This window comes from Dreissena polymorpha, chromosome 4 (genome assembly GCF_020536995.1).
Source record: "Dreissena polymorpha isolate Duluth1 chromosome 4, UMN_Dpol_1.0, whole genome shotgun sequence".
Taxonomy (NCBI): Eukaryota; Metazoa; Mollusca; class Bivalvia; order Myida; family Dreissenidae; genus Dreissena; species Dreissena polymorpha.
The window spans coordinates 84,724,451-84,736,478 of NC_068358.1; the positions used below are offsets into that span (position 1 = coordinate 84,724,451).

At 37.2% G+C, this 12,028-nt stretch overlaps 1 protein-coding gene across 4 annotated transcripts in view; it reads left to right on the forward strand.

Moving 5' to 3' along the window:
• The window catches only part of LOC127879205 (DENN domain-containing protein Crag-like), a 97,558-nt gene that overhangs the window by 47,554 nt on the left and 37,976 nt on the right, over positions 1–12,028 (forward strand). For 3 of the 4 annotated variants that reach the window (XM_052425907.1, XM_052425906.1, XM_052425909.1), the window contains exons 10-15: positions 10–154; positions 1,113–1,206; positions 7,587–7,668; positions 9,064–9,087; positions 10,509–10,686; positions 10,922–11,063. In XM_052425907.1, the coding sequence (XP_052281867.1) occupies positions 10–154; positions 1,113–1,206; positions 7,587–7,668; positions 9,064–9,087; positions 10,509–10,686; positions 10,922–11,063 (665 nt within the window). The remainder of the gene's footprint in view (positions 1–9; positions 155–1,112; positions 1,207–7,586; positions 7,669–9,063; positions 9,088–10,508; positions 10,687–10,921; positions 11,064–12,028) is intronic. The other variant, XM_052425908.1, reaches the window with a different exon arrangement.

Sequence of the window (12,028 nt, forward strand, 5' to 3'; positions counted from 1 at the left end):
CTCCTCCAGTGGAGCCTCGTTCCTGCTGATGTTAAAGGACCTGGGCCCTGAGAACTGCATGACCATCCTGCTGTATGTGCTCCATGAACACAAGATCCTCATCCACTCCCTCCGGCCTGCCGTGCTCACCAGCGTAGCTGAGGCCGTATCTACGGTAACGTACCAGTGACCCTAGCTAGGCAATGGACAGGGGCTTGGCTGAATCAGTTGCAAGGCTTTATAAGCTTTTGAAAACTGGAAGTTTGAACTTCCTGGCCTCTGGTTTTGGTTTTGCACGAAGAACAAATGCACTTGAAATATCTTTTTTCAATACTCTATGTTTAGCCTTTGCATACATGCTTTTACCCCATATAGTGTTTTTGTTTTGCACAAAGTACTTGGAAGTTTTGATAGCATCACATGACATTAACAAGTACAATGCAGTATCATTTATCAATACTATGTTTAGCTATTGCATACATGCTTTTACCCCATATAGAGTTTTCTGAACTTAATGTTAACTTTGTTTTATTACTTTAATCAAGGGTTTTACTCTGCACTTTAAAACAACCAGTTTGTTAGGACTGTCCTCACTTCCAAATGTTGAAAGCATTTTTGTTAAGTTTTCAAACTTCCTTGACTGCAATTTTGGAAAAACTAAGTAGACTATTTGGAGTAATTTTTTTTTAACTTCCTTGTTTTGCAAAAACACATTCATGTGTACGTATAATGCAGGGTTTGCAGAGTGGGCGCTTTCTGACTTTACTCAATATTTGTAAGCTTCATTTCAATGAAAGTTTGCCACCTCTGGCTTAGAGTTTTGGGTAAAACGTCATTGAATGTTAATACATATATTCTTGAGTTTTATCAAGTATAATTTTGTGTTTGTCCTATTACTGATACAGTTTATGGCATGTATTTTAACAGGTTCATGTACATCATAAATATAAAGTTACTTAATTAAAAACTTTTTGACTTTAAAAAAAGAAAACAAAAATGTATCACTAAGTGAATAAACTCATCCATTTCTGCTTTATTTAGATTTTTACAAGCTTATGCAATAAATTGTCACATGAATTACGCATTACTTTTGTTCTTATTTCCTGTTAGTGATTGTGTTGCTATGGTTTCAGCTGATATTCCCCCTGCAGTGGCAGTGCCCCTATATTCCACTGTGTCCCCTGGGACTGTCAGATCTGCTCCAATCACCAACACCATACATCATAGGTAAGTTCTTAGGGGATCCATCTTCCAGTGTATTTATGCAATGAATATTGAAGTATAAGATGTGCTATATGACATGTGTCATGCGATAGTGGGCCATATACCATATGCGGCCAGCGTTAAACCAGACCAGCGTGTGCAATCCTGCAGTCTGGTCAGGAGCACCCCTGCTAGCTATGAAGATTGTGTGGTCTCATTAGATGACAATGTAGCTCCTGACCAGACTTTTAGATAGTCAACTTGTCTGGTGCAATGCTGGCGGCATGTGGCATAAGATCCATTTTTGCATGATGCAAATACAGAATGAAGAAATAAAACTATAAACAGGATTCACCCATTGGACGAAAACTTTGATTTATTGTTTGATTCACTGTTAAAAAATTGTGTACATTTCAATAAAGAAATTATAGCGGCAATACTGGAAACATATTGAGTAAGTTGAAGGTTAGGCCAAAATAAAAAATAGGTCCGTTTTTGGTCTCCTTGGAAAAAAAACAGGGTCGGTAGGTAGGGATTTTTATTTTATTTTTGTCCCCTACCGGTTTCACCGGAGGGGACTTATGGTTTGCACTCCATCTGTCTGTCAGTCTGTCTGTCAGTCAGTCCGTCACACTTTTCTGGATCCTGCGATAACTTTAAAAAAGTTCTTAATATTTTTTCATGAAACATGGATAGATGGAAATATGGACATTATGCACGTCATTTCATTTTGTTCCTACGTCAAAAATTGTGCTGTGGCAACCAAATTTTTTTTTTCTGATTATGGTGGAATTTCTGACAATGGTGGAGCCGGTAGGGGACCATATTGCTTGACAATAGCCTTGTTTATTTTTATGTCCCCCACTATAGTAGTGGGGGACATATTGTTTTTGCCCTGTCTGTCTGTTGGTCTGTCTGTTGGTCTGTCTGTTGGTCTATTGGTCTGTTTGCGCCAACTTTAACATTTTGCAATAACTTTTGCTATATTGAAGATAGCAACTTCATATTTGGCATGCATGTGTATCTCATGAAGCTGCACATTTTGAGTGGTGAAAGGTCAAGGTCAAGGTCATCCTTCAAGGTCATAGGTCAAATATATGTGGCCAAAATCGCTCATTTTATGAATACTTTTGCAATATTGAAGATAGCAACTTGATATTTGGCATGCATGTGTATCTCATGGAGCTGCACATTTTGAGTAGTGAAAGGTCAAGGTCAAGGTCATCCTTCAAGGTCAGAGGTCAAATATATGTGGCCCAAATCGCTTATTTTATAAATACTTTTGCAATATTGAAGATAGCAACTTGATATTTGGCATGCATGTGCATCTCATGGAGCTGCACATTTTGAGTGGTGAAAGGTCAAGGTCAAGGTCATCCTTCAAGGTCAGAGGTCAAATATATTTGGCCCAAATCGCTTATTTTATGAATACTTTTGCAATATTGAAGATAGTAACTTGATATTTGGCATGCATGTGTATCTCATGGAGCTGCACATTTTGAGTGGTGAAAGGTCAAGGTCATCCTTCACAAGGTAAAGGTCATCCTACAAGGTCAAACATCGTATAGGGGGACATTGTGTTTCACAAAAACATCTTGTTTTTTTGTTTGTTTTTTTTTGGGGGGGGGGGGGGGGTACTTTAATGGAAGGTTACTAAAGCTTTTAAAAAGAAATATGCGTATATATATATATATATGCTTTGTTTGCTTGATATTACATCTTATATGAACGAAAATGAAAAAAAATTAAAGAATTATGTCCTGAACCGCTATAGTGGGGGACATATTGTTTTGCCCTGTCTAATGGTTTGTTTATTGGTTTGTTTGTTTGCCCCAACTTAAACATTTGCCATAACTTTTACAATATTGAAGATAGCAACTTGATATTTGGCATGCATGTGTATCTCATGGAGCTGCACATTTTGAGTAATGAAAGGTCAAGGTCATCCTTCAAGTTCAAAGGTCAAATATATGGGTCAAAATAGCTAATTTAATGTCACTTTTGCAATATTGAAGCTAGCAACTTTTTTTATGCCCCCTTTCGAGTGATCTAACTGTCTGTCTGTCCATCTGTCTGTCTGTCTGTCTTTCCGTCACACTTTGCGTTTAGGTTTCAAAAAATGCTCATAACTTCTATGTCCCTTGAGATATAACCTTCATATTTGGTATGCATGTGTATATGGACAAGGCCTTTCCATACGCAAAAATATTTTTACCCCTGTGACCTTGACCTTGAACTTAGGGTTTGCGTTTAGGTTTCGAAATCTGCGTTTAGGTTTTGAAAAATGCTCATAACTTCTATGTCCCTTGAGATATAACCTTCATATTTGGTATGCATGTGTATATGGACAAGGCCTTTCCATACGCACAAAATCTTTAACCCCTGTGACCTTGACCTTGAAGTTAGGGTCCGCGTATGGACAAGGCCTTTCCATACGCACAAAATCTTTAACCCCTGTGACCTTGACCTTGAAGTTAGGGTCCGCGTTAAGGTTTCGAAATCTGTGATAAGGTTTCGAAAAATGCTCATAACTTCTATGTTCCTTGAGATATAACCTTCATATTTGGTATGCATGTGTATATGGACAAGGCTTTTCCATACGCACTAAAAATGTTACCTCTGTGACCTTGACCTTGAACTTGGGGTCCGCCTTTAGGTTTCGAAATCTGCGTTTAGGTTTCGAAAAATGCTCATAACTTCTATGTCCCTTGAGATATGACCTTCATATTTGGTATGCATGTGTATATGGACATGGCCTTTCATACGCACAAAAATGTTTACCCCTGTGACCTTGACCTTGAACTTAGGGTCCGCGTTTAGGTTTTGAAATCTGTGTTTAGGTTTTGAAAAATGCTCATAACTTCTATCAAGCTATATAGGGGGCATAAGTCATCCTATGGTGACAGCTCTTTTTTTGTTTTTGGCGACCCCAATAAAATGTTGAGGGTCGGCGGCGATTCGGGAGACACAGTCAGGCGACCCGAAACGGACTTTTTTTTTTTGCCTTAATAATATATGTTATTTGTGTGAAAATAGTTGCTTTATTTGAACTTGAATATGTATGTACCATAAGTGAAATTATTCTCTCAAATACATTATTAAAGTAATGTACCGTTTTTATGCACCCGAATCGAATGATCGGGGGCATATTGTTTTTGGCCTGTCTGTCTGTGGATAACTTGAAGATAGCAACTTGATATTTGGCATGCATGTGTATCTCATGAAGCTGCACATTTTGAGTGGTGAAAAGTTAAGGTCATCCTTCAAGGTCAAAAGTCAAAAAATACAATACAAGGGTAGTAATAAGCTTTAAAAGAGAGATAATTTCTAAACCTGCCAAATGATATTTATGCCCCCCTTGGAAGAAGAGGGGGTATATTGTTTTGCACATGTCGGTCGGTCCGTCGGTTGGTCCGTCCACCAGATGGTTTCCAGATGATAACTCAAGAACGCTTACGCCTAGGATCATGAAACTTCATAGGTACATTGATCATAACTGGCAGATGACCCCTATTGATTTTCAGGTCACTAGGTCAAAGGTCAAGGTCACAGTGACTCAGAAAAGTAAAATGGTTTCCGGATGATAACTCAAGAATGCTTAGGCCTAGGATCATGAAACTTCATAGGTACATTGATCATGACTGGCAGATGACCCCTATTGATTTTCAGGTCACTAGGTCAAAGGTCAAGGTCACAGTGACTCGAAATAGTAAAATGGTTTCCGGATGATAACTCAAGAATGCTTACGCCTAGGATCATGAAACTTCATAGGTACTTTGATCATGACTGGCAAATGACCCATATTGATTTTCAGGTCACTAGGTAAAAGGTCAAGATCACAGTGACTCAAAACAGTAAAATGGTTTCTGGATGATAACTCATGAATGCTTATGCCTAGGATCATGAAACTTCATAGGTACATTGATCATGACTGGCAGATGACCCTATTGATTTTCAGGTCACTAGGTAAAAGGTCAAGGTCACAGTGACTCTAAACAGTAAAAATTGATCATGACTGGCTGATGACCCCTATTGATTTTCAGGTCACTAGGTCAAAGGTCAAGGTCACAGTGACTCAAAATAGTAAAATGGTTTCCGGATGATAACTCAAGAATGCTTAGGCCTAGGATCATGAAACTTAATAGGTACATTGATCATGACTGGCAGATGACCCCTATTGATTTTCAGGTCACTAGGTCAAAGGTCAAGGTCACAGTGACTCGAAATAGTAAAATGGTTTCCAGATGATAACTCAAGAATGCTTACGCCTAGGATCATGAAACTTCATAGGTACATTGATCATGACTGGCAAATGACCCATATTGATTTTCAGGTCACTAGGTAAAAGGTCAAGGTCACAGTGACTAAACAGTAAAAATTGATCATGACTGGCCGATGACCCCTATTGATTTTCTTCAAGGTCACAGTGACTCGAAACAGTAAAATGGTTTCAGGATGATAACTCAAGAATTCTTACGCCTAGGATCATGATACTTTATAGGTACAGTGATAATGACTGGCAGATGACCCCCAGAGCTCCAGATAAGGGCCGTACAGCCGTAAATACGTCTTTTTCATGAAGGTTTACGCATTTATTTTTATAAACTGGACGTACAATTACGACTTTAATATCCCTTTTACGCATTTACGAAAAAAATCGGGCCGTACTGATACGTCCGCGTTAGCGCGGCGTGATTTGTTGGTCTCTAACCTAACGGCGCTTTTCGTGAATTTAAATTACCGAAAAATTGTAGACTGGGTTTCGGTATTATTGTCTAATCTGTCGCATGATTTCCGGTAACTCGTAAACCCGTCAAAAACAATGTCTGGGTGCAAGGGAAGGCCGGATAAACCGAAAGTGGTTCAAAAAAACACTTTGTTGTCACATAATGGCTACATAATTTCATCTAACCATCGTGACATTAAATCTGTAAACCCAGAAAAAGATATTGACGCCCAGATATTAAACGATTTGATTGCATTGGTGGCTAAAAAGAAAACATGATGGGAAACGGATCCAAACAAAAACTTAAGAAGATTGCACACCCAAATATGATTGGCTTGTCACGGAGAAAATAGAAGACGTTTTACGGTTAAATTATGGAATTTGCTATGGCAACTTTGACACTTAACTGCTAAACTAGTAAAGCAATGATTCTTTTGAGATGAGACAGTGACATAAGTGTTCATTTACTTAGCTTACTAGTTGGCTTGTGTTTTCTTGTCAAGAAAAATAAAGAAATATTATTTAGTCATGAAATGTAATGTGTAGTTGTATTTGGATCATAATTCAGAATGGAAAACCTAATAACTGTTTAAGAAACTAAATATATTTATTATAATTGCTGCAAATGTAACTGTTAAGTCAGTTATACACCCTTCGATAACCAATAACACAGGTAGTACAGTACTACCTGTATTTTTGGATATGGTAGTACAGGTACTAATTGATTTTCAGCGTTACTCCTTTTCTTTCTGTCAGTGGCAGTACCGTTACTAATTTCACAAATCCTTATCTGGAGCTCTGGACCCCTTTTGATTTTCAGGTCACTCGGTCAAAGGTCAAGGTCACAGTGACTCGAAATATTAAAATGGTTTCCGGATGATAACTCAAGAATGCTTACGCCTAGGATCATGAAACTTCATAGCAACAATGATCATGACTGGCAGATGACCCCTATTAATTTTCAGGTCACTAGGTCAAAGGTCAGGTCATAGTGACTCGAAACAGTAAATTGGTTTCGCGACGATTACTCAAAAAATTATTTGGCCAAGGACATTGAAACTAAATAGGTACATTGATCATGACTGGCAGATGACCCCTATTGATTTTCAGGTCACTAGGTCAAAGGTCAAGGTCACAGTGACCAAAACCGTATTTACACAATGGCTGCCACTACAACTGACAGCCCATATGGGGGGCATGCATGTTTAACAAACAGCATTTGTTATCCCTCGTCAAAGGCAGAGGGATATTGTTTTTGCGTTGTCTGTCCCTCCCTCCGTCCGTCCCTCCCTCCGTCCGTCCATCCGGCATTTTTGTGTCCGGAGCCATGTCTTGGAAGTGCTTTGGCAGATTTCATTGAAACTTGGTAAGAGTATATATATGGATAAGAGGATGATGCACGCCAAATGGCATTGTACACCATCCGTTAATAACGGAGTTATGGCCCTTTGTATCTTGAAAAAATGCTTTTTTCTGTGACAAAGCTCTAGTTTGGCGGGGGATATCAATTCAACGAATTTGTTTGTTCGAAATATTATTTCAAAGCAGCGCAATAGGGGACATTTTGTTTCTGACAAACACATCTCTTGTTATAAGTTAAATTTGAGTTAATTTTGTTCTCAAAGCCTGTATTGCACTAAGCAGTTCCTGTGCTGATGCCCATCTTATACGCTTACAGGTTTGGACTCCCGCTACTTTGACTTGTTTGACCCGCCTCCAGACGTGATCTGTGTTGACTTGGACACCATCAACATATGGCCGTAAGTCCAGACTGCTCTTGTGTATGTTACTGGAAGGCATACAAAGACTATCTGAGTTTAAACATATTTATTTTAGCTGGATTTTGTCAAAAGCCTCAGGCTTATTGAGACACTCTTGAGTCTGTTTTCTGACAAGTCTTGGTGTATGGAGAGGAGATATTGAGAACACTTGCAGAGTTTGCATAAAACCTTGGACCTGAGATTTTGTTGTTGCTAGACTTAGCCACTTTACCACTGTGACATTACAAGGTTAAACGTGTTGCATATAAAACTGGTTTGACAAGATTTAATACCTAACCTCATATGCATAGGGCACACCACATAAAAGTTTAAGAATTCATACATATATTTTACGAGTGAGATGTCAATTTATTTAACGACCAGCGATGTATTAATGTTTAAAATGATAGTTTTCAATTTTAACTGATCCATTTTTAGCTGCAAAGAAATTAAAGTAGCTTTGTTTTCAGACCATATTTGTCTTATGCCTTGGCTAGATGCAGATTGTGTATGTTCTCTTCATATTGTATAATCAATGTACTTAAAGGGCATGTCAACCTCTGTATCATGAAAAGTAAACTTCCAAAAATGTGTTTTGTTACAATACCACATTTAACTTCCAGAAAAACACTCATGAAATGTAGCTATTTAAAAGATATATACATAATCAATTGTAAGACCCAATCCAGATTTTCCAAGCAACATAAACATATCCATATATAACCTCTTCTAGTTGCTATAAACATCAAATTGAACTAGATTTATGGCTGCCTTCTAAAGCAGAGAATTAAATGTGAAATAATCTACCATCATAAAAAAATATTAGACATACAGATTTAGTACCACAGGTATTCATTTCCCAGGCAATCTGTGGCAGAAAATAACATCCTCATTGTCATTCATTAAGAAAATTCAATTTAATTACTATCAGAAACATTTCATCGCGACTTAAGCAAGACAAAATCAATGCAATTTCAATTTACATCTGTGTATTGGTTTCTTGATTTCTGTCATGCAAAGACAGTTTTAGATGAATTCCTTGATACAAGTCCAACATTCATTAGTTTGTGCATACATGATTTGACATTGAAGTTGTATTGTGGTAGAAACACTAGCCATTGTAAACATTGGTTCAGTGCCCATAGGATTTCATGTCTAAGGGAGTAATTTTTTAGTTCATGATGTGAAAAACATAAAATGAAATGTACGTCAGTTAATATCAAATTAAAATGTTATAAAACCAATGTGCACATGTCCACAATAATTTCTTGAATAGAACCCCTACCTTTTGTTTATGTTACTGTACAAGTCAACCATTAAATTTAAAATTATTTTATGTCCGTTTAGATGTGTATGGAAATTAGTTATCACTGGTATTTTTGCTTGCCTTGTCAGGAGTTTACGTGGGATATCTAATAAGTAAGTTTGCGGCATGTAATTAATAGAATGCAACTCCTCAGGCAAGCATGATGGATTTGTTTTTGCAGATTTATTTGTAAGCATTTTGAAATGATTCCAATACTGATGAGATGTGTTTGCAAAATGAAGTGGCTTTCATCTGTTATTCTTGCCTTGTTCAGAAAAGTGTGTATTTTGTATTCTAGCTGTGAGGTATCTATGTAAAATGTTTTGTTATTTTGTATTATTTTGAAAGAACTTTCCTACTTGTTTCTAGCTCAGCATGGTCTACATTTCTTGACTGCTTAAAATTAGTTTTTTATGCCCCGAAGGAGGGCATTTAGTGATCGGACTGTCTGTCCGTCACACTTAGCGTTTAGGTTTTGAAAAATGCTCATAACTTCTATGTCGCTTAAGATAGCAATTTCATATTTGGCATGCATGTGTATATGGACAAGGCCTTTCCATACGCATACAAATTTTGACCCCTGTGAACTTGAACTTAGGGTCCGCGTTTAGGTTTTGAAAACTGCGTTTAGGTTTCAAAAAAAGCTCATAACTTTTACCAAGCGTTTATAGGGAGCATAAGTCATTCTTTGGTGACAGCTCTTGTTAAGTCAATAATTAATTCATGAACATTTTTCATCAATTAAAATTCTTTCATTTAGTCAACTTTACTATAGTTAATAAATTGTACAGCATGGATGTTATTTTTGCATTTATTTACATGATATTATTATGTTTTGTAATTGTATAATATTATATCATACAAGTTGGATGTCTACATGTATATTTTGTTCCAAACAAACAAATATTACTTTTTACAATGTTTTGTGGATCATACAACCACCACTCAAAGCTGTAGCCAAAAAAAAAGCTTCATGAACAATATTTTAGCTTTTTGGAGAGTGAGGAATAAAAAGTTTTGCCAAGAGGTCCATAAACTTAAAAAAAGTTGTATGATGTCAAGGATGATTTACAAAGCAATTACAGAGTAGGTTGTTTCCATGCCAGATCTGCTCATGGATATATGGTGGATATCATTATCATAACAAAGCCAATTATAGTCAAACTCATTTACAAAATACCATTGTCCATATAGTAATGTATTTTGAAGACATGGCTGCAGCTCAATCAAACCCAAGTAGGCATAAAGCTCTTTTAGACCAATTCCTTAATGTTATATAATAATCGTAAGTCTGTTATATGTTTAGTTCCTTTTACATCAACATTGTAAGATAATAAAATATTCTAAAATAATTAATATTTTACCTTTTTTGAAACATGACAGTAGACTTTTTATTGAAAATATTTTATCAGAAATGTTCCCTTTAATATAATTTAAGATTTCCCAAAGGAGCTTTGGGAATTGTGGTGGCATTAACATATTCTCAATCAATTTTGTCAATCAGTCAATTTAAGGAAATCCAGATTTTTTTCAGGCCTGATGACAAGAAGAACATTTCTTACAAGTTGTTGCCCAAGAAGCCTGCGAAGGTGTTACAGGAGTCCCTGCACAAGCTGTATGACAAACTGTCCACAGTGAAATGGTCGGGACATGACGAGAGCACAGTAGACATGGGTCCCATGGATCTGGACTTCAAACGCAAACATAGAGAGGTGGGTATCAATATAAAATACAAACATAGGGCGGTGGGTACAAACTTATAACAGAAACACAGGAAGGTGGGTGCTGATTTTAAGCACAGGCCTTAATAAAACGCTCTTAATCACTGTTTTATGCTAATTGGACAGCACTGTCCAGTTAATGACACATGCAAATCAGTTTAGACCACCTGTCTGTTTGATTACATCACTGTGAGTTCAAGCCCACCTGCTTGTTTTCTTGTTTCAGATGGTGTTAGATATGCAAATCCAGGAGGCGTTTCTACGGTTCATGGCCTGCATCATGAAGGGCTACAAGCAATACCTGAAGCCCATTGAGAACGCCCCTGACATTGACACCACCAACGCTGCCTCACTCTTTGATATGCAAGGTAAGTTCACATGTTGGGTGCATACATAGACTTGTCATGGAATACACTTGTGCTAGATTAAAAAAAAGTTTAAGGTACTTACAATGATGACCTATTTTATGCACCAATAGTCTAATAATTAGACTATTAAAAAAAGAAAGTAGTTACTATATGTGATTCTCAAACAATTTTTCATGGGTCAGCGTTATTTTTTGCCCGTAAATTAGTGTTTTTCTTCCAAAATCTCAAACATTCCAGGAAAGGTATTTCGTGCTATATAATTCATAATGTTTGGGATCTCTTTCGGAGAATATGTATATTTTTCTGTTGGTAAACTTTGTTACGTATAATACAGGATATCTAAGGCAAAATATTACTGTTGGTAAAATTTGTAATTACATGGGTGAAAGTGTTCTGTATTATTACGGAATTTTGTGTTTTTTGGCTTCTCAGAGGTCGTTTTCGTGAATCATGTAAATCCGATGAGATTTTGTTGGGAGGGGGGGGGGGGGGGGGGGGGGGGGTAGGCCATGTGTCCAGCAATGCTGAAAAACAAAATAAACAAAATACGATCGATTCCAGGCGTGATAATTGGTTTCCCACTGTTCTGTTAACCCATATCTAATTATAGATTCGACGCGGCCATTGCTTCTCAATTAGTCTATCCCCCTGGGCGTTTTGCTCTTTGATTTTCTATAGTCTCGTGAATCGTTCTATCCCTCTGGGCACTATTCACCCGGTGAGTGCTTTAGTCAATCTCCGTTCCAAGTACAAAGGTCTTCTGCGGATTTCTACAAGAAGCCGTGTTTTGCAACGAACTTTAATGATAACTGCCGAAAAGTAATATTATTTAAAAAAGCGGTTGTCATTGTCAGCCATTTTGTCTCGTCGTCTGCTAGCGTTCAAAATTCAAATTTACAATCAAGTTCTTACCCGTAGGATATAACACACAAGATCTTGAAAAGCAAGCGAAAAACAAATGGCTC